This window comes from Netta rufina (assembly GCF_964035555.1).
Source record: "Netta rufina genome assembly, chromosome: 2".
NCBI lineage: Eukaryota > Metazoa > Chordata > Aves > Anseriformes > Anatidae > Netta > Netta rufina.
The window spans coordinates 152314841-152339379 of NC_140124.1; the positions used below are offsets into that span (position 1 = coordinate 152314841).

The 24539-nt window shown below is 36.4% G+C and overlaps 1 protein-coding gene across 3 annotated transcripts in view; it reads left to right on the top strand.

Annotated features, from left to right (window-relative positions):
* KHDRBS3 (KH RNA binding domain containing, signal transduction associated 3) overlaps positions 1 to 24539 on the top strand; it is an 88565-nt gene that overhangs the window by 23197 nt on the left and 40829 nt on the right. For all 3 annotated transcript variants that reach the window (XM_084281585.1, XM_084281586.1, XM_084281587.1), the window contains exons 2-5: positions 3024 to 3142; positions 13141 to 13257; positions 16626 to 16772; positions 22975 to 23114. In XM_084281585.1, coding sequence (XP_084137711.1) covers positions 3024 to 3142; positions 13141 to 13257; positions 16626 to 16772; positions 22975 to 23114 — 523 coding nt within the window. The remainder of the gene's footprint in view (positions 1 to 3023; positions 3143 to 13140; positions 13258 to 16625; positions 16773 to 22974; positions 23115 to 24539) is intronic.

Consider the following 24539-nt stretch of genomic DNA (forward strand, 5'->3'; position numbering starts at 1 on the left):
TAGTCTCATGAGTCTTGGTAGCTTTTTCAATCAAATAGAAGCTTTAAACAGTGGGAGTTCATGTAAATAAATGGTTCTTAAAATGGTTAAAGTATACAGCTATCTGAGGTATGTAGATGGATCTTCAGACTAATGAAAGGATTTCTTTCAAAATTTGACTTGGCTGCTTCAAGTTAAGTCACCACTGAAACAAGCAAGACTTTCCATGACCTTTTAAATTTTTGTATTAAGTAAATCAAAATATGACAGAATTAAGTGAATATAATATTGAGGTTGCCATCAACAAAACCTTCAAGTACCAGAATCAAATGATTATGTAAGCTAAAATTTAGGAAATGCAAGTACAGTGTATTGAAGTAATTATCCAGCGGTGCAACTTGAGGAATGTTCATGAGACGTTGTTAGGACCCTACTCTTAACTCTCTAGTTTAACCTTGGCAAGTCTAAGAGCTGGATGTTCCTGAAACAAAGCTCATTCAGTTGTGTAATGCTTTTTAACATTTTGCATGAAAGTCCCTGAACCAGGGTTCACTCATAAATTGACAATTCTCACTTGGCATTTACAGATGTTAGAAATTGTAACTCTGTGAAAATAAGCTTTCAAGTGGGCAGGGTAGGGTTGCAGTGTGTATATACTGTTGTGTACAACAGTGTATGGCACAACAGAACAGATCTTGTGTCAGTCTGGTTATTGGGACTCTCCTCTGCACTGGTATGTTTCAAAACTAAATCAATACACTGTGCTGTAGTAATTGGGATCTTGATTGGAGTCAAACTATGTTCTGCTTTTCTGAAGAACTTCTAGTCCTGATCTTAAACTTTGCTGTAATTACATCGCTTCATCCATAGGAGTAGTTCTATTTTTATTACAATTGCAACATTTAGCGACATTTTATACCAAAATATACTAAAGAACCTCTTACACTTGACTGCGTAGTTTTGAGCTTTGAATATTTATATTTAGTGCTGCAGCTTGTACACTATTAAAAATCAATGTCAATTTTTTTGTTTTGCGTATCCAATCTTGTCTCCCAGGAAATATGAGACCTTTGTCATTGCCCTTGTTATATCAGGAAGCAGAGGGTATTAGAAGTAGCTTACTTGTATTAATTTGATATTACACTCCAGGTCTACATTTGCAGTTCAGAAATTTGGATTTAACATGTCACCTGCTTTCTGTGAGTGGGAATATCATACCTTATAAAGTTTTAGTCTTAAAATCCATTTTCAGATGAAGTTAATGTAACTTTACATCAATCTAATTGCTCATAATTCTCCAGTTCATAAAGTGACACCTACAAAAACCATAGTAATTCGGTTGTTCCTGGGATTCAGCTGTTAAAATCATTCATACATTCCTCAGCTGTTGTCACTCTGTGGGGCTGTGGACTGAGCGATTTGGAGGTTTTTCTTTTGTGTGCGCTACAACATAAAGGTAACTTTAAAGAAAGGCTGCTTTACAGAATATGGATCCTCCAGAATGTTTATGCTGCTAGAATGCATATGATTAAGTTTTTCTAGGGACTTGCCAAGAAGATTTAAAATCATAACTGGGGAGGACTGTTCTTTCAGAAGTCTTCAACTTAGTCTGAGTGCACAGAAGAGCTAGTGAAGAAATGAGAAAAGACCTGTGAGGTGCAACTGAGAAAACTGGGGTGAATTAGCCTGGAGAAAAGGCTGAGGGGAGACATTATCACATCCTACAAGTACCTGGAAGGAGGTTGTAATGAGGGAGGGTGTTGGTATCTTAGGTGGCAAGTGATAGGATGCAAAGAAATGGTCTCAAGTTGTGTCAAGGTAGGTTTAGGTTGGACATGAGGAGGAATTTATTTGTGGAGAAGGTGGTTAAGTATTAGAATGGGCTGCTTGGGGAAGTAGCGGAGACCCCATCCTTGGAAGCATTTAAGAGATGTGTGGACATGGCACTAAGGAAAATTGGTGCTGTTACTTTACAGGTCAGGTTGATGCTTGGACTTGATGATCTTGCAGGTCTTTTCCAATCCAGACTTCTGTTACAGGCTCATATGCAATAAAGAATAAAAATAAACTCCAAGCTTGTGATAAATACCACTAAATTGTACTGAAGTAGAATACAAGGTTGCTTACTTTTGCTAAGAGTTTAAAGGTATAGTTGAAGATGGCTGTGGAGGACAAATGCTAAATGCCCATAGAAGAACTTCCATAGTACTTCTGACATTGGGTTTTTCTATGCCCTGTGTTTAACAGATTTGAACCTCTGACAAGCTGGACTCCAATCTAGTAAAGACCTCAAGCAACACTTCTTTAGTATTTGTATGCCCCTTTTATTCTACCACCTGTGAAATGAAATGATCAATTTTTAATTAGCACAATGGAGAGTCAATATTGGCAGGAACTAGAATCAAGAATCAATCCTTTGTATATGTGAAGTATCTTTAGAACGAGCATGATCATGCATCCTGAGTTCCTTTTCGTCGCATTCCTTCTGAAACGTATTCCTGTCATCTTGGCTCATACCTAGAAATCTGAGATTAGTGTTTTACCAAGGTGCTTTAATTGCATTGCTAAGATTTCAAAAGCTTGAATTGACACTTAGTATGCAGTAGACGACCATCATACAACTGTGTGCTTTACAGCTTATAGAAAGTTCTATATATTTTATATGGGAGAAAATAGTCAAGTACTAAACTATGCTGTAAGTTTTTGAACTTGAAAGGACTGAAAGTGTCTTGCTTGATCCATTTTAAGATCCATTTTAATACATAAGCATATTCTGAATATTAAGTTAAAAGTTCATTTAAAACACTTGCAATGCTAATTGAAAGTGCTGATATGAACATAAATATTAAACACTGTAAAAGAAAAACATGGTTTGCTCCATTCACCTGTGTAATGTGTATTAATTATGTATTATGTCACTAATATTATACTATAAGGTATTATTTTTAAAGTTACTATTTATAATTTATATAGACTTTAAAGATTCTCAGTTTTCAGCTTTTAATATTAAGCTGAGAAAATAACAGACATTTTTCCTTTAACAGAAATTGAAAAATTCCAGAAAGGGGAAGGAAAGGAAGAAGAAAAATATATTGACGTAGTCATCAATAAAAATATGAAGCTGGGACAAAAAGTTTTGATTCCAGTAAAACAATTCCCTAAGGTAAGTTCAGTTTTCATACCTTTTTAAGTGTTTATAAAAGGTATTCCACTAATATCTTAAGATAGTGACTGTTCCACTTAAAACAGTCTGTACCAGTGCTGTTCTGTGGTCTATGGAAGTTGTAAGGTAGGAAAGTTTCTTGGAATAAATGAGCAGAAAAGTGTTGCTAGTCTTACAGAAAATAGTAGGTTGTAAACACGTGTTTTCAGTTCCAAAGACCAAAGAGGATCCTACTGCTCTGAAAATGCTTGAAGGAATTATATTTAAACTGATGCTGACATCAGCCTGTGAAATGTACTTACTGTATGCAAAAGTGAAGCTTAAAATCCACTATTAGAAGAATTCTTTGTGTAAATACCTTACTTTCAGCTAGTGTTAGTCTTGAACTAGGTATACCCACGGTGCTGAATTATACAATGGGTTCTAGGGGAAGCAGGGACTATTCCATTAATAAATTTAACCACCATGAATTCTTAATGTTTCTTTATGGTCAGATGTTATCCTGGTTTAAAATATCGCTTCATGGAAGTGTGTATTCAGTGTACAAGAGGCTGTGGAAGCTCATTGTTTTGTATTTCTTTACAAATTTTAAGGCTAATGTTGTGCAAAATCATCAGGATGTTCGTGTTTATCACCTGTTTTAAATAGCTCTCCTTTTCGTATTGGAAATGTCCAGACTGCCTTTGTTTTTACTCATGAGGAAAGGAATGTCTTCAATCCTTCTTCCATTTCACTTGGAGGACTTTTTTCTAAATAGCTTTATTTGCACTACTAGTGTTTTTCTGTTCTGGGTAACTTGCAGAGATTTTTTTACTGCTGTTCAAAGTTTCATGAAATACTGCTTCAATGAACTTGTGTGCTTGCATACCCTTTGTATGTGGGTACCTATTTGGAATTCTGCCTTAGAAGTCATCTTTATTTAATGACTGGGAAAACTTATCTATAAACACCATGTACAGTCCTTGTAAAGAAGAGGAGGTAACAAATAGGGGAAGCTTATGTGGACAGTCCTTCTAATCAGGATATTTTTCTTCAACTATTGAGATGTTTTCAAATGCTGAGATATGTGGACAGATGAGCTTGAAGGGAGAAAAAGCAAGGTGGTTATTAAAAGGAGAAAGTATCTTTTGGAAGATTTGGTTTCTTCAGTGTCAACTTTCTTTAAAGATCTAAACATTAAAATTGTTGTTTAGCATAGCTAGTGGGAAAGCCAATGCTGACTTTTGAAAGGGAGGGATGCTTTGCTATGTGTTTAGTAGTTGTGTTCTGTGGACATTCTTTGGCTGTCTGAGATGGAATTAAGCCCCGTATGTGCTATAGAAAGAAACCTTAATTTATGTCTGAACACAGAGCTTTGTAATCCTGTATGTCCTTGTTTAGAAGACCAGGATCTAGGTGGCAGAGTACAACTACTGTGCAGAACAGACTTCCTATGTGAGTTCCTGTCTCCACTAGTAATTTTTCCACAGAAAGAAGAACACTGGTATCTCCGCTCACACAAATCTCTTCTACCGGAGGGAATAAAACTAAGTATTTTCTGGTTTAAGAATACTTTTATTTCCTAATTGGTATGGAGGCATTCATTTTCTCTCAAAATTTTCCATTTTATTATATGATATTTTTGTCAAGCTTACTCATCACAGACCAAACATAGTCAAAAGGCATTGGGATTTCTCACTGGATAGGAGTAGTTTAGGAGGTGAGCATCAGTTCAAAATTGTGACAGGCCCTCTTGAACTTCTCTGGAGGGGACCCAAACAACAAGCAGTTGCTGCAGTTAAGTGTTGTCCTGTTTACTAGAACCAGGCTTGTTTTATTTTGGAGCTCTAAGAAGTTTAAATGTTTTGTACAAGGTGATGTAGCTTCAACTTGGCAAACTGAGAGCCTTATCTTGGTGTACTGTAGCCTGCAGCAAGTGACAAGATTTGGATGCCTATACACAGGGTAGCAGTCTTGCATCCTAATGTTTGCTCTAGATACTAATTCTAGTTCTGTTCATATGTTCAGAGAAGGGCGCAAGTGAGGAATGTTTTATCAAGTCTGTCAGGGTACATATGAAATTATTCCAGTCACCTTGGTGAGCTGTATTTATAATATTCAGATTCTGCAGAATTTAAGAAGACATTATGGGGTGCTTATATAAAAACCTGAAATGATGCTTCACATAAAAGGTTTATGCCTCTGGGTCATGCTTTCCTGTGCATATGTTGTTTGCTGGATCATTTTTCCTGCAAGAGTTGTTAGAACTCATGCAAATGTCATTTGAAGAAGATGCAAAGTTGATAGCTCCTCACAAAAATGGTTAAAAGTTGATTCTCACTTGTGAGTAATTTTCTCCTTTCTGCTGATCTGTGTTAGTGATAAATGCTTCAGAAGCCTGGAATGTAAGACTTAAATATGGATGACAGCTGTGTAAAAAGCTCTTCTGCATGTGAATATTGAATTTGGAGCCATTCTCCTAGCAATTTTTCCTTTCTTTCTCTATGTTAGCAGTCATCACTAAAGTTGGCAGTTACCATACAAGTTCCCAGACAAGGATTCGTTCAGTCTTTCAGGTGTAGCCTTTTCAGTGTTAGTGAACAGAGAATCTGGTGTTTAGAGCTGACAAAGTTACTACAATAATTGATAAATCCATTAAGCACTGGGGTGCCAGTTTGGGTTGAATTTGGAAAATGTAAGTATCCAGAAAGTGACAAAAGTGAGGCTTTCTTCAGCTTTGCAAATAGAGCACTGTCTCCCCAAGTAAATGATGCGGGTTTTTCAGCTTAAATGGGATCAGAAAAGCAGGTTATTAAAGTTCTCAAATCCTTAAGGTGAAATATCTAAAAATGAAGCTACAAATGGAAGCGATTTTGATAGCAGAAGCTATTCTGTTAATGTTTGCCAGTGGTTCTCTGGCAAGTCATGATGCTTTGTAGGATATAATTGGGATCAATGAAGTATCAATTATTAGTTTTGGTTGTAAATGAGGTCCCTGAACCAAAGCAGCCCACCAGCATACTTTTCACTCTTCAGATACCTTACGAAACATTGCACAGGGTTACCTGAATTTGCTTTAAGTATTTCACTGTGCTTTCCCTCTTTAAGACCTCTCCACCTCTGACTCCTTGAATAAATCATACAAACCCCAAAATAAGTCAGTTCTAGCTCTGATCTGACAAAGCTGTCACAGCAATGCCTGCTTGTATTCCCTGCCCTCTTAGATGCATTCTTGCAGGATCAAGGCTGGGTCCTGTGCATACTGAACCTCTACCTCTGACATACCTGCATGGTGACAGGTTAACTGCAGTAGAAGGTTATTCAACTAAAGTTTGGAGCAGCTGGTTTGTATCTTTGAAAAGAATCTGGACCTCAGGTTCAGAAGTCATCTCTTTTTCTGTCTGGATGTTATTGCTTTCCCTTAAAAAAAAAAAAAAAATCTCCCTGCTCCTGGTCTTCTGCTTATTGCTCCAACAGTTGAGTGTTCATTCCTGGGGATGTTAAATTTGCCTTCTACCTGACAGCTCTTGGTTGCTTTCTATGGTACTATGCGTGTATTATTTAGCCATGACTTTGTCTTGCTCAGTCATGATAGAAGTTAGCTTTAATGTTCATGCTACCGGTAGTTGGCCTAAGATTTTTTTTTTGTTTAATAGAATGTGAGAGAAGATAACAAACTATTTCATAAAGCAAAATAGTCCTAGGTTCAGTTTCAGCTCCAGTTGGTTGTGCATTCAAATGATCTTCATTTGAACTCCTGTACATGCTGAAAAACAGGACAAGTATGTTTTAATGATAGTGTTACTTGGTGAGACAAAGCCTTGTGGAAACTCCTTGTCGGTTGCAGGTCCAGTCAAGTATTTTCAAAATCTGATTGTATGCAATCATGTCAGGAGTTGTTCAGGTTGGTCTAGCTATTGAATTGCTAAGATAAGAAACTAATCTGAAGCATTTAGTTGAGGCTTGAATGTTTTGATAATGCGGTCTGCAGTCCTGTTCTAACTGGACTAGGATTACAAGCAAGGATTAGGTTGCATACAATCCTAACTTTTCCTCTAATTGGAAAAGGAACAACTTCCTCAGGTAGGACTCATTTCCAGGTTTTTACCTTTTTGTAGGATTTCCACATGGATGCTGGATGTTTAACTTGGAGTTGGTGGAGTGAGATCTTGTCAGGTTAGGCATTGGAGTTCAGGGTGACTTAATATACCTTACTATTTGATCAGATGAATATCTTTGACTCCAGGTCAAGTGTGAAAATGTAATCCTTAAACCTGTACTTCTGTTGCATTTCATGCTTGAAAAATCCATCTTTAAACTTGCACAGACTTTAAGGTAGGACTAAAGTGGGCTGGCAATAGAAGGTCATGATGTGGCTGTTTGAGAGTGAAGGGACTCTAAATCTATCCTAATACTGCTATGAAATGCCAAGAGTTGAAAGGTGTTTCATAGCTTACATACGTACATATGAGGCAAGTGCTATCTTTCCTCCCACAAGCTTGATGAATATTCACTGAAGCAGTTTTTCTCAAATCTGATTTTGTTTTGGCAGTTTAGTGAACTGAAGTGTTCAGAATTTGGTGAAATAGCTTCCAAGGATAAGTGGAAAGATGGTTTTCAATGAGATTGATCAAGATGGAGAATTTCTTCCATTTCATAGGCTACTATTCTAAAAATTGCTTACAAAGCTATAATTAAGTATTGAGCAGATGTCAGAATTAGTAAGAAGTGGTCCATACTGTTTCACTGAAGTGATACTCTAAATACATATTCTCAAAATTAATGTGCAGGTGTGCATTAATCCCTTAGCTCAACATTTAAAGTTAAAATACATACATTACACATGCAAATGTCATTTTAAAATATTTGCAGTTTTACATAGTCATGGAAAGATTAACTAGTCATGTAATTAATATTTTAAAAACAAACTTTCACAACAGCTGGGTTCTAAGGATTTCCTACAGTAGGAATGAGAAATGACATGAGTATATAATCACAAGTGATATGAAGGAACAAGTGTTAGGTTTAATACCAGAGAATTTTTGAATAACTTTATAGTAATTGACCAAGTTTAATGTCAAATAGGTGTTTAGAAGCCTATTACTGTTCTGAGAGCTGTGCGAAGGAGACAGCACTCTGTGCTGGTGTAAATGCATGAAATAGTTCCATTCCTATAGGAACCTTATTCTCTTGAAGTGAGTAAGAAAAGTTTTTGAAGTTTTCCCAGTTTCAGGTCATTCTAAGGGCAAGTGCCCTGAATGTTAATTTAAATATTTTTATTTTTTTCTAGTAAATCTATCACAGAGGAACCGTTGCAGAAAACTAATATATTAAGAAAGCTTTCTACAGCTTTGACATAGGCTGGCTAGAGCTTTACAGCACAGCATTTGGTCAAGCATTTGTATTTTCACTAAGTATTTTAAGCTGGATGAACCGTTCTCAGTAGACTTGTCTTGGTGGGGATAAACAAGGATTACTTTTTATTATATCCTTCCTCCTGTAATATATACATTTAAACATGATGTAGCATTGGCATTAATTCTTTTTTTGCTGAAATTTATACAGTAGATTAAATGCTCACAAAAAGGATGTCTCATTTGTATAATTCCTTTGTAGCAGTGTTTTTTCCAGAACTGTTTTCAGGAAATAGATTTAAGCAGTGCTTTGGTAAGGAAATAAATCTCTAGATAACTGTTAAAGGCATATTTTGATGTGAGGATTCTGAAGGAAATGGGTGTTAAGCAGTAATGTCCATAATCTCTGTTGTACTATATCTGCAAAAATGCTTTATTAAAACGAGGATTTATGAATACCTTTGGCTTAAACAGTAGCTGAAGTAACAATTTCTAGTGTTTTTTCCAATCCCTTCCAAGTCTGTTACTCTGTATCTTGATAACATTTTTACTAAAAATAGTTTAATTCTTTTGCTATAATCTTGTTTCTGTAGGTACCATATCTGGCACAGCCTTGAGAGCAGTCCCAAAACAACTTCATGATGATGTTCATCTTCAATTTTATGTATATAATATATCCATAATAAGATCTTGATTCTTATCTAGGATATTGCAAGCTGTTTTAATGTATAGACAGCCCTTGTTTTAATGCTACAGAATATCACTCATACCTGGCACTTGTTCCTAGTTCAGGTAGCTGAAGAGAATTATTTGCAGGTAATAGCTTCCAGACTGGCCTGGGCTGGAAAGCAGTGTGACTGCTTTAATACAGCATCAAGCTGAAGCTAGTGGACTTGAGTACAATTTGGGCTATTTGAGTGCAATTCAGATATGATCATGCTGTACAGGGGAGCAAGTAAAGAGAGGAGCCTGGCATGTCTGATTTTGAGCTAGAGCTGATAAGTGACTGATCCAATCTGACTTGCCCAGACCTGCACCAATACCCTTTTGTTACTATTCAGTGCCTAATTCAGAGTTTATAATCTTGAGTTCAATACTGGACCTGTACTTGTTTTTTTTTCTAGGTTCAGAAGGGCAAATAAACTTTAGGAATGTGAAGCATGGGAAGCAGCCATGAAACTTGTACATGAGCTAACTTCTACAAGAATTTAGATCTGCCAGATGTACTTGCTTCTGGTTCACCAGCAGCTAGGCTGGATTTATTAACTTTGTAATGAAAACTTGTCTGCGTGGGGTTTGATTTAGGTTTGACTCTTACTTCTTGACTACTTGAGATAATACCCTGTATAAATAGTGAAAGCAATTTACTGATTCTTTTTGATTTGTTTCTATATCTTGGTGAAATATTTAAAACTAAGCTTTTGCTGATCAGATGTTTCACATTTAATATAAAAGGGAGATAAGCCAGTAGTTCAAACAACATCCAGTATTCGTTCAAAGTAAATTTTCTCTACTGAAAAGCTTCATTCAATATCAAATGGGTTTTACAGAATCTGAAATATCAGTCGATTTCTAACTTTCTTACATGTGAACAAAGTCTTTAGAAGTATGTAGTAAGCCATTTCTAGTAACCTCTGGTCACAATCCTCATTTTAAGCTGTATCTAGATGTACTGTACCTTCAAATCAGCAAAATTTCAGACTTGCAGTGCAGATTTCTCATGCTTCAGAGTTGTCAAATCTAATATTTGTAGCATGGGTGCACAGGAAAGAATAGTTCAGTGGATCTCAGGATATAGATAATACATTTTCATGTTCATTAAATGTGTTGTCTAGAACATGTCAACTGTGCAGCTACTTGAATAGCTACCATATCTAGCATCAGCACTAGATGTTTTCTTGTATTTGTAGAAAAAAATGCAAAAACATTTGGTATTAGTTTTGTGGGTCAAGCTTTAGATATATTTACACAGTACTTGGTTTTAAACAGAATAAAACTATTTGGTTTTAAACAGCTGAGTAAACAAATCTGCTTTGGATCACAACTCTTCTCTGAGCTCCGAAGCCAGCTGGTTGCTTTTTCTGAAAATTACATGCAAAAATAGAACCCATTTTTGTTGTTGCAAGTGTGCTCTTCCATCTAAGTTGCATTTTTTTATTTTTTAATGGTCAAGTAGTTTGTTTCAGTGATGTGATGTTCAGCCTTATACACTATGTAGTTAAAATACATGCTTGCCTACTGCTAGATTGTGATAAATATTCACGTGGAATTTCACTCAAAAAAACTGAACTTACTAAAATAAGTTTAAGTCTATATCAGACTGCAGGTATTGAACATTGAGAAATAATTTTAGCATGCTCTACTCTAAATGGAAAACCTCATTTAGAAATGAATATAGTACTTGTTTGCATTAAAATAGCCTTGTTAATTCAGAAAACATAAGTAACCTGAAATAGTAAAAAGCTGACAGTATTCCATTACATGAAGGTTTCCATTTAAGTTTAGCCATAGTCCCTATTCATAAGCAATGATCCTTTATAGAGGTTATTGACAAGGTCTTATATTCACTTTCGGAAGTTCAGTATTTGTTACAGATTATTTCAACTAGTTTAAATGCTTTCATTGCAGGAACACCTTTGTAATCGTGAAGGTGTAGGTCTGTAGTAGAGGACCTCTGGAAAACGTGTAGTACAACCTTCTGATGACCTCCTGACTGTAAATTAGGTGACACCTGAGTCCTGAATACCGTCAGCAATGGAAATTTCCCCCATTTTGGGCAACCAATTTCTAACACTTTTTCTTTGATAGCATGTTAAGACCTGTAAGGACAAAAGCAATGTAACATGTCTAATAAAATGGAGTTAAAGGTATCACCTGAGGATTTATTGAAATTTGAACTGACAGCTTCAGGAAATACTAGTTAATGAAAGGCCTTAAATAAAATAGCTGGTGTGGACTAGTCATCCATGGCCATTCATTCAACTGTATCCTGTTTCTAACTCAGGAATCAAGCTCACAGGTTCTAAAGGGGAGGAGAATTACGTTTTCATTTTTAATAAGCTTTTTTTAATGCTTGAGTTTCTTTTGTCTCAAATTGAAGTGGGTTAACTGGAGCTGTAGACTTTCTTCATTGCAGGAGGACCACAGCTGGGCTTTTTTTTTTCCATCAGCACTTCCATTGTAGCAACAAAGGAGTTTGTCAGAGCTTCTACTTCCCCATTGTCAAGTGTTATCAAATTCATCTAGGGGGATAAGGAGATCAAATGAGCTCATTGTGGCCCTCTAATGATGTAGTACTAGAGGAAGAGTCAACTGTTGCATAAATGAAACCAGAAAAACAAATAGTTTAAATGTATTTTCTCCGTAGCCATTTTAGCAATTTACCGATTGCTAAAACTGTTCTTTTCACGATGAGTGGGTCACTTTAGATTACAACAGTTTGAATATCTTGGTTTTACGAAGTCTTATTGGTGATAGTAAGTACACCTGAATAGTATTTTATTTCATAAACTTATTATTCTGAATTGAATCAATTATTACTTTTAAAAAGTGATAACATTCCATACAAATTTCAATATGTGGCTTATATTTATTGGTGCTTTTTGATTCCCCCCCCAAACTTAAATAGAAGCCTGTATACTTCAAATGAATCTTGATGTTTTTTCTAATTATCCTTCAAATTTTGTATACCTTCCAAAAGGTAGTACAATGATATACAAAATTGGACTATTGAATTCACACAGCTCTTCTCCCAGTATGTGACTGGGAAAATGCTTTGTGGAGATTTCTTGCCCGTGCGCTCCTTTGAGCTCAATTTTGTCTTTAAATGACAACAGGAACATTACTTTTGTTATTTTCCCTGTCTCGGGTAGGGTTTTGTAGTTATGTTCTTTAGCTTATTTCCCCTATGGAGCACCTTCTTGGCTGAAGGAGCATCATGTATTTGTGGTGGCCTGAATTTTAATGTCTTCCATAAATGGATGTGTTTAGACTTTCCTCAAGTAATTTTCTTCCTGTATTTTTGTTGCACACCACTTTTTTCTCCCTAGTTACCTTAACAGTAACGCTGTGGTTATGAACCCCAGATGGTTTTGGTAAACTTCAGTGATAATAGGGGTTGAAAAGCAATTGAGAAGGTCTTAAGAATGTTAATTTTGGTTTGGGAAAAGATTTATATGTTTACATTTTCTGGTTTTAATTCCCTGTTTCTGTATTTTAGTGTAGGGTATATTGTATGGGTTGCTGTATTACTTCATAAATCTTAATGGCAACATAAGGCAATTCAGATTTTTTTTTTGTCTTCAAAGCTGTGGTTGGTTGCTACTGCATCTGTGAGAAATAGCTGCCAGTTTTGTTTTTATGGTTATGTACCTGATAACAACTGTTGAAAAACTGAATCACAGTTTGACTGAGCACATCTGTTCAGCATTGAATGTGACACTTTTTTATGCCGTTTCAAAGTTCTTTGAGTTCAGATATTTCTAGGTTTCTGTTGGCATCTGGTAGAGTCACTAACTTGCTATTAACTTGTCCAACACATTTGTATTTGACTGTCATAATTTAATAGTTGCACCTAAAACAAAAAAGAACCTTATCCAAGTGTACTCCATTTTGCTTGTTTCTGTGCTTAGAAATCCAATGGGTTTAATGTCTGTTTTCTTACAGTTCAACTTTGTGGGAAAGCTTTTGGGTCCACGTGGCAATTCTCTAAAGCGCTTGCAGGAAGAAACACTGACAAAAATGTCTATTTTGGGAAAAGGTTCTATGAGAGACAAAACAAAGGTAAGACCTGAATATGTTACTGGAAAGTGATTAAAATTCCTGAATCTTTAAACTTTTTCCAAATGTTAGAGTGTTTACTTCTCCAAGAACAAAAGAAAAAGTCTGAGAGCAAATAAACATAGGTTATGCTTGTACTCATTAGATTCAGTTGGAGTCTGTTTTCTGTGAGGAGTCTATTCTCATGGCCAGTATTCTGAGGCTACCGTAAGGTGTACTCTTGGTCCCCAAACTAGAGTCCCTTGGGAAGCAACTGTGGCATTATCAGTGGCCTGTCACTAGATCAGTCCTATGCTACTTATAATGAATAATGCCCAAGTGCTTTCACCTCTGAAAGGAAGTGATTTACAGATAGTCAAAGATTTTCACAGAAAATAGCTTGTAACATTTAAACTTGACATTTAATAACATTTAGTTTTATAGACAAAGAAGAAAACAGCTGATGAAAGGAGATTAATTACAAGTGAAAAAAATCAACCCTGACTGAGGATGATTTATGTGGCTTAAGCAAATGGCCAGTTGTGGTTTTCATTGGAATGAATTTCCTTAAATTGACATAATTTTTAGTACATCTCTCCATAAGCAAAGTAAATGTTATGTGATTTATAGAGTATTTGTTGAATTTGATTAGAGTCCATAAAAGACTCGATTTTTCTGTGCAACTAAATTAAGAACTAATCTTAATTCCTTCTTGAAAACCTTAATAGCTTTTATTTAATACAATTATAAAAAATAAACTTATAAAAATTTATTATCGTATAGTAAAGGCTTGAAAATATGAAAAAGGGTTTATTTGGAATGGGAGCTGTTATGTTTTAATCTACAGTATAGAAAATGCAAGTAATTTTAGAGCACATTAGTAGTGAAAAAAAAACCTATGTTGCTAGTAACTTGAAGACAATATGCTAGTTTGACTAGAGAATAAAGAAAAGTGTACTTAAAATTCCTACTAAAACATCTTTACAAATAAAGGCTCCAAATACTACTTTAAATGACATATGGTGAACTTTTCAGTTTTTGTGGAATGTGTTGAACTGACATTATTCTGTTACCATACATGCTTTTATATCAAAATGCGTGTCATGGAATAGAAAGCCCTCCACCCCCTGAGTTTTTCTAATAGCTCTGCAGTAGAAAGGTTTTCTTCATATTAAAAGCAAAAGCTTAAGTTGAAAAGTTCATATCCTAACTTCAAATCCACAAGCCTGGAGGAGTCTTAAAGGTTTCTATTTGAATCATTTGAACTTTTCATGTTTCTTTTTGGTAATGAAGTAATTGTTCATATCTTTATTTGACTTTTTCCTAGTTGAGATGCTAGCCAAATGTGCTGAACTAAAATTTTTTAAATGAAGTGGCTAGTAAATTTTGTTACAGGTTGGAGAGCTGTTCGCAGATAATTTTAATGCAATTAATATTTGAGTAAGGTTGATACAATTGTAGGTCTGATAGGGCTTTTACAAAGGATAAGGGATGTAGACATTCTAGAATAATATAGGTAGAACAGATTGTTTATTTGGGGTAGTTCTTATAAAGCATGAAAGCATCGTTCAGAACTAAATCAGACCATTAATTACTACCAGTTACTACTTCCAGTACTCAAACCTGTGGAATATGTAGAAGGTACTGGTGCCATAAAGGTATCCTGTTGCTAATAACCTAAAACAGGTTGCATCTGTCTCTAGTTCTTTGGAGGCACTGCTCAGCCAGCTGGAGACTCCATATGTAGAACTTAATAGAAAAGAAACCTTAAGACATTTTTTTTTCTAGCTTTGCTTGGATTATCTGTGCTAATTGTTTCAACCATCTTTTGCTAACAGATGATTTAATTTTGTTTGCCTTGATCTTAATACGTTCTGGGTTAGTACTTTGGAACTGCTATATTATAACTTGTCCAAAGAACAAGCAAATGAGAGAATATTAACTATATAGTTCTCTTTGTATAAGAAGGAATAGCAGTCTTCAATTCTGGGCTTCTCTTCAGTGTATTATTTGGTGTCAAGTTACTGGTCAGAAAGGCTGGCAAGTTCTCAGATGTGACTACTTTATGCATTCCTTAGAAAATCTAGTTGAAACTTCATTATTTGTCAAATACCAAATTGAAGTCCATCACACTTGCCCTGTTTGATATAATACTTCGATCTTGAATATGGAGAGAAACTATTTTCTCCTATAGGAGAACAGTAGGTAAACAGACTATACTGCTTTTTCTGTTTAGTAATCCAGGTGCCAAACCAAGCATTTGCAATTTCGTCATTGCTATGCTCAAATACAGTAATGTTCAAAGCAGTGGTCTAGAGAAGATGGTTTGGGCTAGAAGCAGGGTATCCCTGCAATAGGCAGGGACACCCCACCAGACCAGGTTGCCCAAAGCCCCATCCAGCTTGGCCTTGAGCACCTCCAGGGATGGAGCATCCACAGCTTCTCTGGGCAACCTGTGTCAGTGCCTCACCACTTTGAGTGAAATATTTCTTTCTTGTGTCTATTCTAACTTGAGAATAGGCACATAATAGACAACATAACTCTGTTGTAGTTTAGAATATCACTCATTGTCCTATCAATTGAGGCCCTAATCAGGGCCCTATTTAGGCCCAGGTGTCTCAATCTTTATGTACTGAAAGGCTGCAATGAGTACTTGCCAAAACATTTTCTTCTCTAGGCTGAACAACCCCAACTGTCTCCTGTCTTCATAGGAGAGGTGTTCCAGCCCTCTGATAATCTTTATGGCCCTCCTGGACCTGCTGTAACAAGTCCATGTCTGTCATATGGTGGGGGTCCCAGAGCTGGATAAAGTACTCCAGGTGGTGTCTCATGGGAGTGGAGTAAAGAGGAGGGGAGAATCACCTCCTTCAACTTGTTGGCAAAGCTTCTTGTTTATTCTCTTGGAATGCACCCATCACTATCTCAGTGAGAAAATGAAAAATATTTGAGGATTGCTGTGAAACAAAGATGGAAATACTGGTGAAAAAAACTTGCTCTTATGGAATATTGGAACAAACCTGTTTCTAAAGACCTTTTAATAAACTTTAAAGTTCATGTTATTTGTTTCTCTGTAATCTCTTCTGTGTGAAACTGTTGAACATGGGGGGAAAAGTTTTTCTCCCTTGTATTGCCATTCCTGTATGTGGATAGAAAGTGCTGAAGCCTATTCTGTGTATTACTAGGCACGGTGTTAAGTAAACTGATAATATTCTGATATTTTAGCAGATGTTATTGTTTGAAACATGTCAGGAAAATATAATTTTGTATTTTTAGTTGACATCTAAACATGAGCAAACAGTAAATGCAAATGTCTCCAAAGGAATTTTAACACTTGTTTTCCTACCTTCTCATTTTAAACATAATAGAACTCCAACTATTTTCTATTCTCCCAGGAGGAAGAATTGAGAAAAAGTGGAGAGGCAAAATACTTCCACCTAAATGATGACCTGCATGTTTTAATTGAAGTTTTTGCTCCACCAGCAGAAGCGTATGCCAGAATGGGACATGCATTGGAAGAAATCAAGAAGTTTCTCATCCCTGTTAGTATTTTTTTGTTCCTTTATTAGACTTTGATCCAAGTAGCAGTTTTGCAGAACAATTAATTCATCGTGTTTGATCTTATTGTTCATTAAAGTCCTTATCCTAATATTTTGATACTTGCAAGAAAAATCATTTTTAATTCATGTATACTGTGATATTTTTAAATAGAAAGGTCACTGGAGTTAGAACTGTTTTCTCCAGACTGTTCTTTAGTCTCTAAAATCAACTTACTGTATGATATTGGTCAGGACATCTTGCTTCATTTGCTTTATCTTGAAAAACCTTCAAAAGAGCGGTGTGTATAAGTCCTTTCCTTCTGATAATGCAGCTACTATATGAATGCGTAACTGTCTGGATGAAGTCTCATGTCATGATCATAAGAGCTATGTTATTCTTGTTAACTGGTCATGTACAAAATATTTAAGCTCAAATTATAAAAATGTGTTAATATGGAAGTCTTTACAAAACAAAGCTTGGGCACTTGAGGTAGTGTTAACTGTGTGCAGAGGTCCTAACTGTATTAGTTCCACGGTGAATGTTGTATTGGTTATTAAATGAGCAAATGCAGAAAGCAAAACATGCTCAAGGTATAATGATTTTTGGTTTCTTTTTATAAGGTGCTGATAATGTTATACAAGTAGTGTTCTTGATTAGTATCAGATCTGGAAATGTGGGAAACTTCAGTAAGGGAACTTTGCTAAGGTGTATACCTCTGAGTGACAGTAGCACAGATGTTGAGTAAGTTGGTATAGGTGTAAGAACCAGTTGGTGTGTGTATCAGCTGTATGGCTGCTACAGCTTTTTAGGAGTACAGCTGCAATTTCTATTCCAGGGTGAAGCAGTTGGTGCTGATGACCTGACAACACTAGCGTGTATATATATTTTGGGAGTTTTATATTGCACTAGTCTAGATCCATGAAACTGGAAGTCCCCAAGTGACTCAGGTTGACTGTGTGCTCCTTGGCTGTTTGTTCTCACTTGATTCTTCCTGAATGAAAACTGGTTTCTTACAAAAACGTGCCCTGAGTTGGAGGAACAAACACCCAGCCAACTCTGAAATTGTGTGGGATCTGTTGGATGCATGTAAGTTTGTGGAGCCCAATTCATCCCGGTGTACTCAAAGAGCTGGCTGATGTCATAAGACCTCTCTAAATTTTTCAACATTCTTGGGAATACAGAGCTTAAGAGTGGCTGAGGGAACTGAGGCTGTTTAGTCTGGAGAAGAGGCTCAGGGGAGACTTTACTGCTCTCTACAGCAAAAGAAAGCTGTGGGGAGCTGGGGGTTAGCCTCTTCTCACAGATACCTAGTGATGGGACTAGATGGAAGGGCCTCAAGTTGTGTGTGCCAGGGGAGGTTTAGGTTGGAATGAGACATTTCAGAGTGGTTGGGCATTGGAACAGGTAGCCCAGGGAGGTGGTGGAGTCACTGTCCCTGGGGCTGTTAAAGAAAAGGTTGGATGTGGTTTTTAGGTTCTTAGGGACATTTAGTGTGTGACACTAGTAGCAGGGTCATGGTTGGACCAGATAATCTTGGAGGTCTTTTCCAACCTTTATGATTCTACAAACTGGGAGAGTTCCTAGTCAACTGGAAGTGGGTAAATGTTGGCCACATTTTCAAGAAGGGCAAGAAAGAATACCTTGCTAACTACTAGTCTGTCAGCCTTGTCTCAGTGCCTGGTAAAATTATGGAGAAGATTGTGGGAGTTACTGAGAAACAACTGAAAGACAATGAGGACACTGGTCACAGCCAACATGTTCATGAAGGGAATTTCTTTTTATGGCAAGATTAACCAGGTTGGATGAGGGAAACCAGATGATGTGATCATTTTATATTTCAATAAAGGTTTTGATGCTGTTTCTCACAGTGCCCTTCTGTATAAAATTTCCAGACTCCAGCTAGATGAAATGCTGGATGTTTTATAACATGAACTAACGCATGGCAAGCAGTGATAATCAGGAGTTTTATTCAGGACTATATCCTGATGCAAAATATAGTATAAAATCTGTGTGTTTTAAGGCAGTTCAAGTCCAAAGGAATGTACTGAGTTTCCAGAAGCAGAAGAAGATTGGGGGAATCTTATCAATGTCCATATATACCTGGAGGGAAGGTACAAAGAGAACAGAGCCAGGCTCTTTTCAGTGGTGCTCAATGTTCAGAAAAAGAGTCAATGGGCACAAACTGGAGCACATGAGGATCTGTCTGAACATCAGGAAGAACTTATTTACTGTATGTGTGATGGAGCACTGAAATAAGTTGCCCAGAGGTTGTAGAGTCTGTCTTGGAGATAGTCAAAAGCCATCTGCACACTGTCTTGGACAACCAGCTGTAGGTGTCCATGCTTGAGCCGGGGAGTTGGACCAGGTGACCTCCAGAGTTCCCTTCGAATCTCAACCATTCTGTGAATGTGATTTATCTTTTAATGGTAAATCAAGCATTACATCATAAAATTGTGAACAAGTTAAAAATAACTTTTTTGATGTATATGAGAGGTAAATCAACATACCACTGTTCAGACGTCTGAACTGATTATGTAGGGACACCCAGCAGAACTTGTAGGAATGCTGGACTGTCATGTTGGTTACTGTATTTACATGATTCATGATTGTGTGAAGCCTTAAATATATTTTCAGTATGAGATAAGGGAGTTGTATTGTCTACTCTAGTGAGCAAACATCTGTTTTTAGATAAAAATGCACACAATTTGACAAATGCATTTTCACTGAAAATCAGGATGTATGTCTGGTGTCCACATGATCTTATTTCTTCATTGAGCTTAGTTCACTTAATGTTGTAATAAATATGCTTATCAAAATCTAGTTATTACTGTACTGCTATTAAGCCAGCAGAATTAGTCTGATAATGAGCAATTCCATTTATTGGTTAGACACTTTTCCTACTCTTTTGATTGCTGCCTTTATTGTACTGAGCTGAACTGCATAATCTCTCCTGAAATATGAGATCAAGTCAACACTGTCTTAATTTCCCTTTGGCTTTTCAAATGTAATCTTATCACAATGGTTCTAAGTGCTGTAATCTTTTCTGCCCCTTCCTTGCGGCAGTAACTCCATGAAGCAATAAGGACTGGCTTTGTATCCTCTAGAAATAATATTGGGTTAAGTGCAGCCAATGCAATTTGATTTTATTTCCTGGAAGATCTGCTGTGGCTTTCTTAGCAAACAGTTTTCTTTGAAGCAAGAAGTCCTGCTCTCAGTACCTGACCTTAATTTGTGTTTTTTACAGTACAAGCTAACTATGCCTTCTAACACTAGGTGTTGATCCTGACTCATGAACATTGTGGAAGTTTTTCGGTTCCCAAACCAGGCTGAATATACAATAGCATTTGATGCTAGAGTGCAAAATACAAAATATCCTTGTAGCTGAGTAAAGCAAAAATGCTACAGGCTTCTCTAATCTTTCAGGATCCACAAACAAACACCCTTACTCACCCTTACTTGAAGGTCAGCAGCTGCAGCAGTGTATAACTTGAAAGCAAGACATAAAAGCTTCTGATACATTTTTTTTTTTTTTTTTGGCTGTGCTTATCAAGTTGCCTTGATTCTTACCTGGCTTGTTATATTCTCCTTTAGATTAGGTAGTCTGTTTATTCTGGCAAGACACTGACTGCTAGATTGGTGGATGTTGTGCTTGGCATTAATCCATCCCAGAATTCATTCTGTCAGATGGACAAAAAGCTAGATACTTTCCCCTCAGCCTTGCCCTGCTGCCTTCCATCACCCAATCCTGTGTGCAGTGGGAGTAGTGACCGATTCACCAGAGGGCTCTGCTGCCATCCAGAGGGACTTGGACATGCTCGAGAGGTGGGCAGTCAAGAATCTCATGGAGTTTAACAAAGTGCCAAGTCCTGCACCTGGAGACATACTCCATGTTCAGAGAATGTTGTCAAGAAAGACGAGATGGATAATGTCTGTAAAATGAGAGAACCTTTGCTTGTTTCAAGTTCACCAGCAGCATTTGACTGAAATGCATTTGACCATTGCCTCTGCCTAAACTCTAAAGGGGAGGAGTGCAGTCTGAGGGGTTTCCGTGTCCAAGTGTAGAAAAGGGATGATTGTCTCCACAACTTGGAAGTGCAATGTTTTCCAGCAGGGTATTCATAAATTGACCATCTGTTAGCTTTAATTAAAGAATCCATTTTAGTCTAATGGATTAATACTGTTGCTTATCATGGCTACTTGTATTGTTATTTCCTTGTACAGGCCCATCAATCTGTATCCTCCTGCTGCTTCTGGCCTTTGTGATAAGGACCCTCTCTTCTGATCTGTGCCTTTACATGATGGAGTCCTTGTCTGTAACTAATGCTGCTGGTACATCTAGTATTATGCTGCAGGAAGGAAAAGGACCCAACAGGCTTAGGTTGCCACTATACATATCTTTAAGAAAATAAATTGATATCAAATAATGGTGAAAGGTATTTTTCTAGGAGTCTTATTCTGAGGAGTATGTCTTGTGGAGATGTTATGAAGGTCATCTTTGAAGTATGCTATGTCAGAACTTTGTTCGCTGAATATTGTGTTTGTGGTGTAATTTTAACAGTTCAGTAACATTTTAGTTCAAGATCAAAATTCTTTACTCTGTATTTTTCATAGACTTTTTAAAATTTATTGCCAGATCTCGTCCAAAAAACAAAGTACAAAAGTAAAGCATTTCTGTTCAGTAGTTGATCAGAATATTGTTTATTGCCTCTTTCTAGTCTACTCCTTGTGGTGGTGAAACTGTGCTGGATCCAACTCTATTTTATAATGGAATCTGCTTTTCAAAAATCTTCAGATACGCAGTTTAGAACAGCACAGTTGATTCAATCTTCTAGGCTTTTTCTTCCTCTTCTTTGCCACTTGGTTGCAGATGTTAAATAGAAAATGATCATAAAGGGGCAGTTGTGAGTTTCAGGGCCTTGAAAAATGGCAAAATATTTGAGTATAGTGCCACATTTTAATGTAGTAGGTATCTTCATAAATGTCATAAAGGGGAAAAAAATGACATCTAAAAGAATACTGTAGTATTTGTGGAAGTCTAGGGGAAGCAATGTTTCAAGGATAATTGATCCTTGAATTCATAGAAGTATTAATGTTCCAATCTTCCAATGCAATGTTTTGGAATGAGTTGTCTGATGCAAGACTGTCTCATGTTTTTTTGGTACCTTCATAGTGCATAAATGTAATCAGATTTCTGATAAAAGATCTGTTGTTTCATAAAAGAATTGTAAAGTAGGTAGTACTTAAAATTCTTTGAAATGGGTGGGCTTGCAGAAGATGAGTGTTTTTTATCAGAAGCATTGGCTTATTCATTCTTATTAGAGGACCTATCAGTATTTTGGTACTTAGTGTGTGTGTATAGATGCTGAATAAAGCATTCTTGATTCACCCTGCCTGTTTGACAGGTTCATTTTTCGGCTCATTTTAAGTGTGGGGGAGAAGTGACAGCAAAATATGCTCTAAAGAGTTCATTATGGTACTTATTTTATTCCTGTGATATGCCATGGAGGATGGCTCAAGGTACCCTGGAAAGACTCATGTGTATTTGAGAAGTACCTTATTAATACCATGTAAATTACTTCAACTTTCTTTTCTGTAGACCTTGGGGAAAGGTTTGTATGAAGTAAGAAACAAATCATGTCTTCAGCTTGCTCACTCTTGCATACTGTAGAACTGAAGATTTTGGAACTCTTTTTTTTGAGATGAGTGCACATTTGTAGTGAGAAAATAAACATGAAATTTGTTCAACTCCTGAATTTAAGTGTAGGTGTATAATTTATTCCTTGTTCATGAGGGCTGCTCTCAACAGTACATTCTACTACTTTAAAATGCAAGGCTGTAGATTTTTCCTGCTTTTAATGAGCTAGCCATCTGAAACAACTATAGGCTAGATCTCAGCTCAGAATATGGACCTTGATTTCTTCTTATTACTTTACAGCATCTTAACTTCATCGTTTTAACTGGTAAAGGTATCTGGAGGTAATCAGTAGAAAAGAAAAACATGATCTGAGCAAAAATTGCAATAAATACATAGAATTCTTTTAGAAAATTTTGACTGAATAATATGCCTGTAACTTTCTTCTGTTTAATGGGATGTTTGACTAGGAGGAAGCCTTTATAGGAGTGGCATTTGCTGATTCTAACTTTGTATAGTGGTTGAACAATTTGTTTTCTCTACCTCTGTTTCCCCCCCCCCCTCTGTTATAGGACTACAATGATGAAATCAGACAGGCACAGCTTCAAGAATTGACATATTTGAATGGTGGTTCAGAAAACGCAGAAGTTCCAGTAGTTCGTGGAAAACCATCTATTCGTGCAAGAGGAGTACCGGTTCCTGCTTTGTCCAGGTAAATATCTCAACTGCAGTGGGTTCTTGTTTGAGTATGTATATTCTAAGCTTATTCTTTCAAACACTAACAATAATAAAAACCTCAAAGTACAGTAGTAAGAAATGTGAAATAAAGATCCCAAAATAAGAACAAAGGGAAATTATCTTGATTCTTCAAAGCCAGTCTAATCAGTTTGGACTGAAGTAAGAATTAACAGTGAACTGAGATCTGTCTTATGGAACTTGGCAGGTAGGGTTTAAGAAACACTATGCATCATAAAAGATGTTTAGGCTTACTATGAGCACTTACATGACTGCTAACTTTCACCTGCTCTTTAGGTACGTGTAGAGGCTACATCTTGACCCTGTGGAGTTGACAGCTTTTGCAAAACTGCTAAAAAAGTGTCTTGCTTTTACTTAGGAATTTCATAGTGATTTCTCTAGAATAATATATGATGCAATAATACATAATAACATAAACATTCCATTTTTTACTGTTATAGTGGGCTTTCAGGGTTGTGTTATAGAAATGTAGAAGTGTTTTAGAGGTAGACTTACGATTTCAGCTTATCTCAGTGGAACATTTTTCATTTAAAAAGTGGATTTTGTTTGATTCAGGAATAGACAAGTTTACTGCTTCTTTTGCCTTATTTTTCTTGACACAGGAGATCTCTTTACTCTAGCATCCCCTATCTTCATTGAAGTACTGAGATGACAGCTTCAACTCCTTTGAGTGCTGAAGTGTGAAAACAAAACTAAATAAAGTGCATAACAGTTTGTTACAGTACAGAAAGATTGTGACTGCAGCAGCTAAGTGTAACAGTTTTCTCTGGTAAACTGTTCTCCTTCAGCTGTAGCTATGTTTCTTTATTAATGCAAGCTTGAAACTAACATTTCAGCTTTTAAAACTTCAAAATGTTTTGAAGTGTTTTAGCTCAGATTAAGCATGTTAGACTTCAGTTAAATATCTTGTTTTCAATTTTTCCATAGATACCTGTAACAGGTCTCCTACAGATGCTGTCAGGGCTTGGTACAGACACTTGCAGTTTTGTTTCATGTTTTTGTTTCTAATGTGTCCTTAAGCTAGTATTTTTGTGATACATAAGATGGTTGTTTACTCTGATCTTGCATCCTTATCTATCACTAAAGTTCCTCATACGTAATTTCCACTATTAATTATGTAGTACATGTGTTCTTAACTTTTTCAGAGTATTAAAATTCTCACACTCATGCTTCTATCCTCTAGATTTCAGATTAAGTTTTCAAACATGCATGTAAGACATGCAGGCTGTTATTCAGCCAAGTCATTTGTAGTTCATTACACTAGCATATTCTTGAAGAGCCTTCAGGGTAAATTTAAATGTTAGCATTTGACTTGGAGATGACGGCTAAAAATTGCTTTTGTCCCTCTGTTTTCTAAAGAAAACTGTAAGGCTGTTGGTTA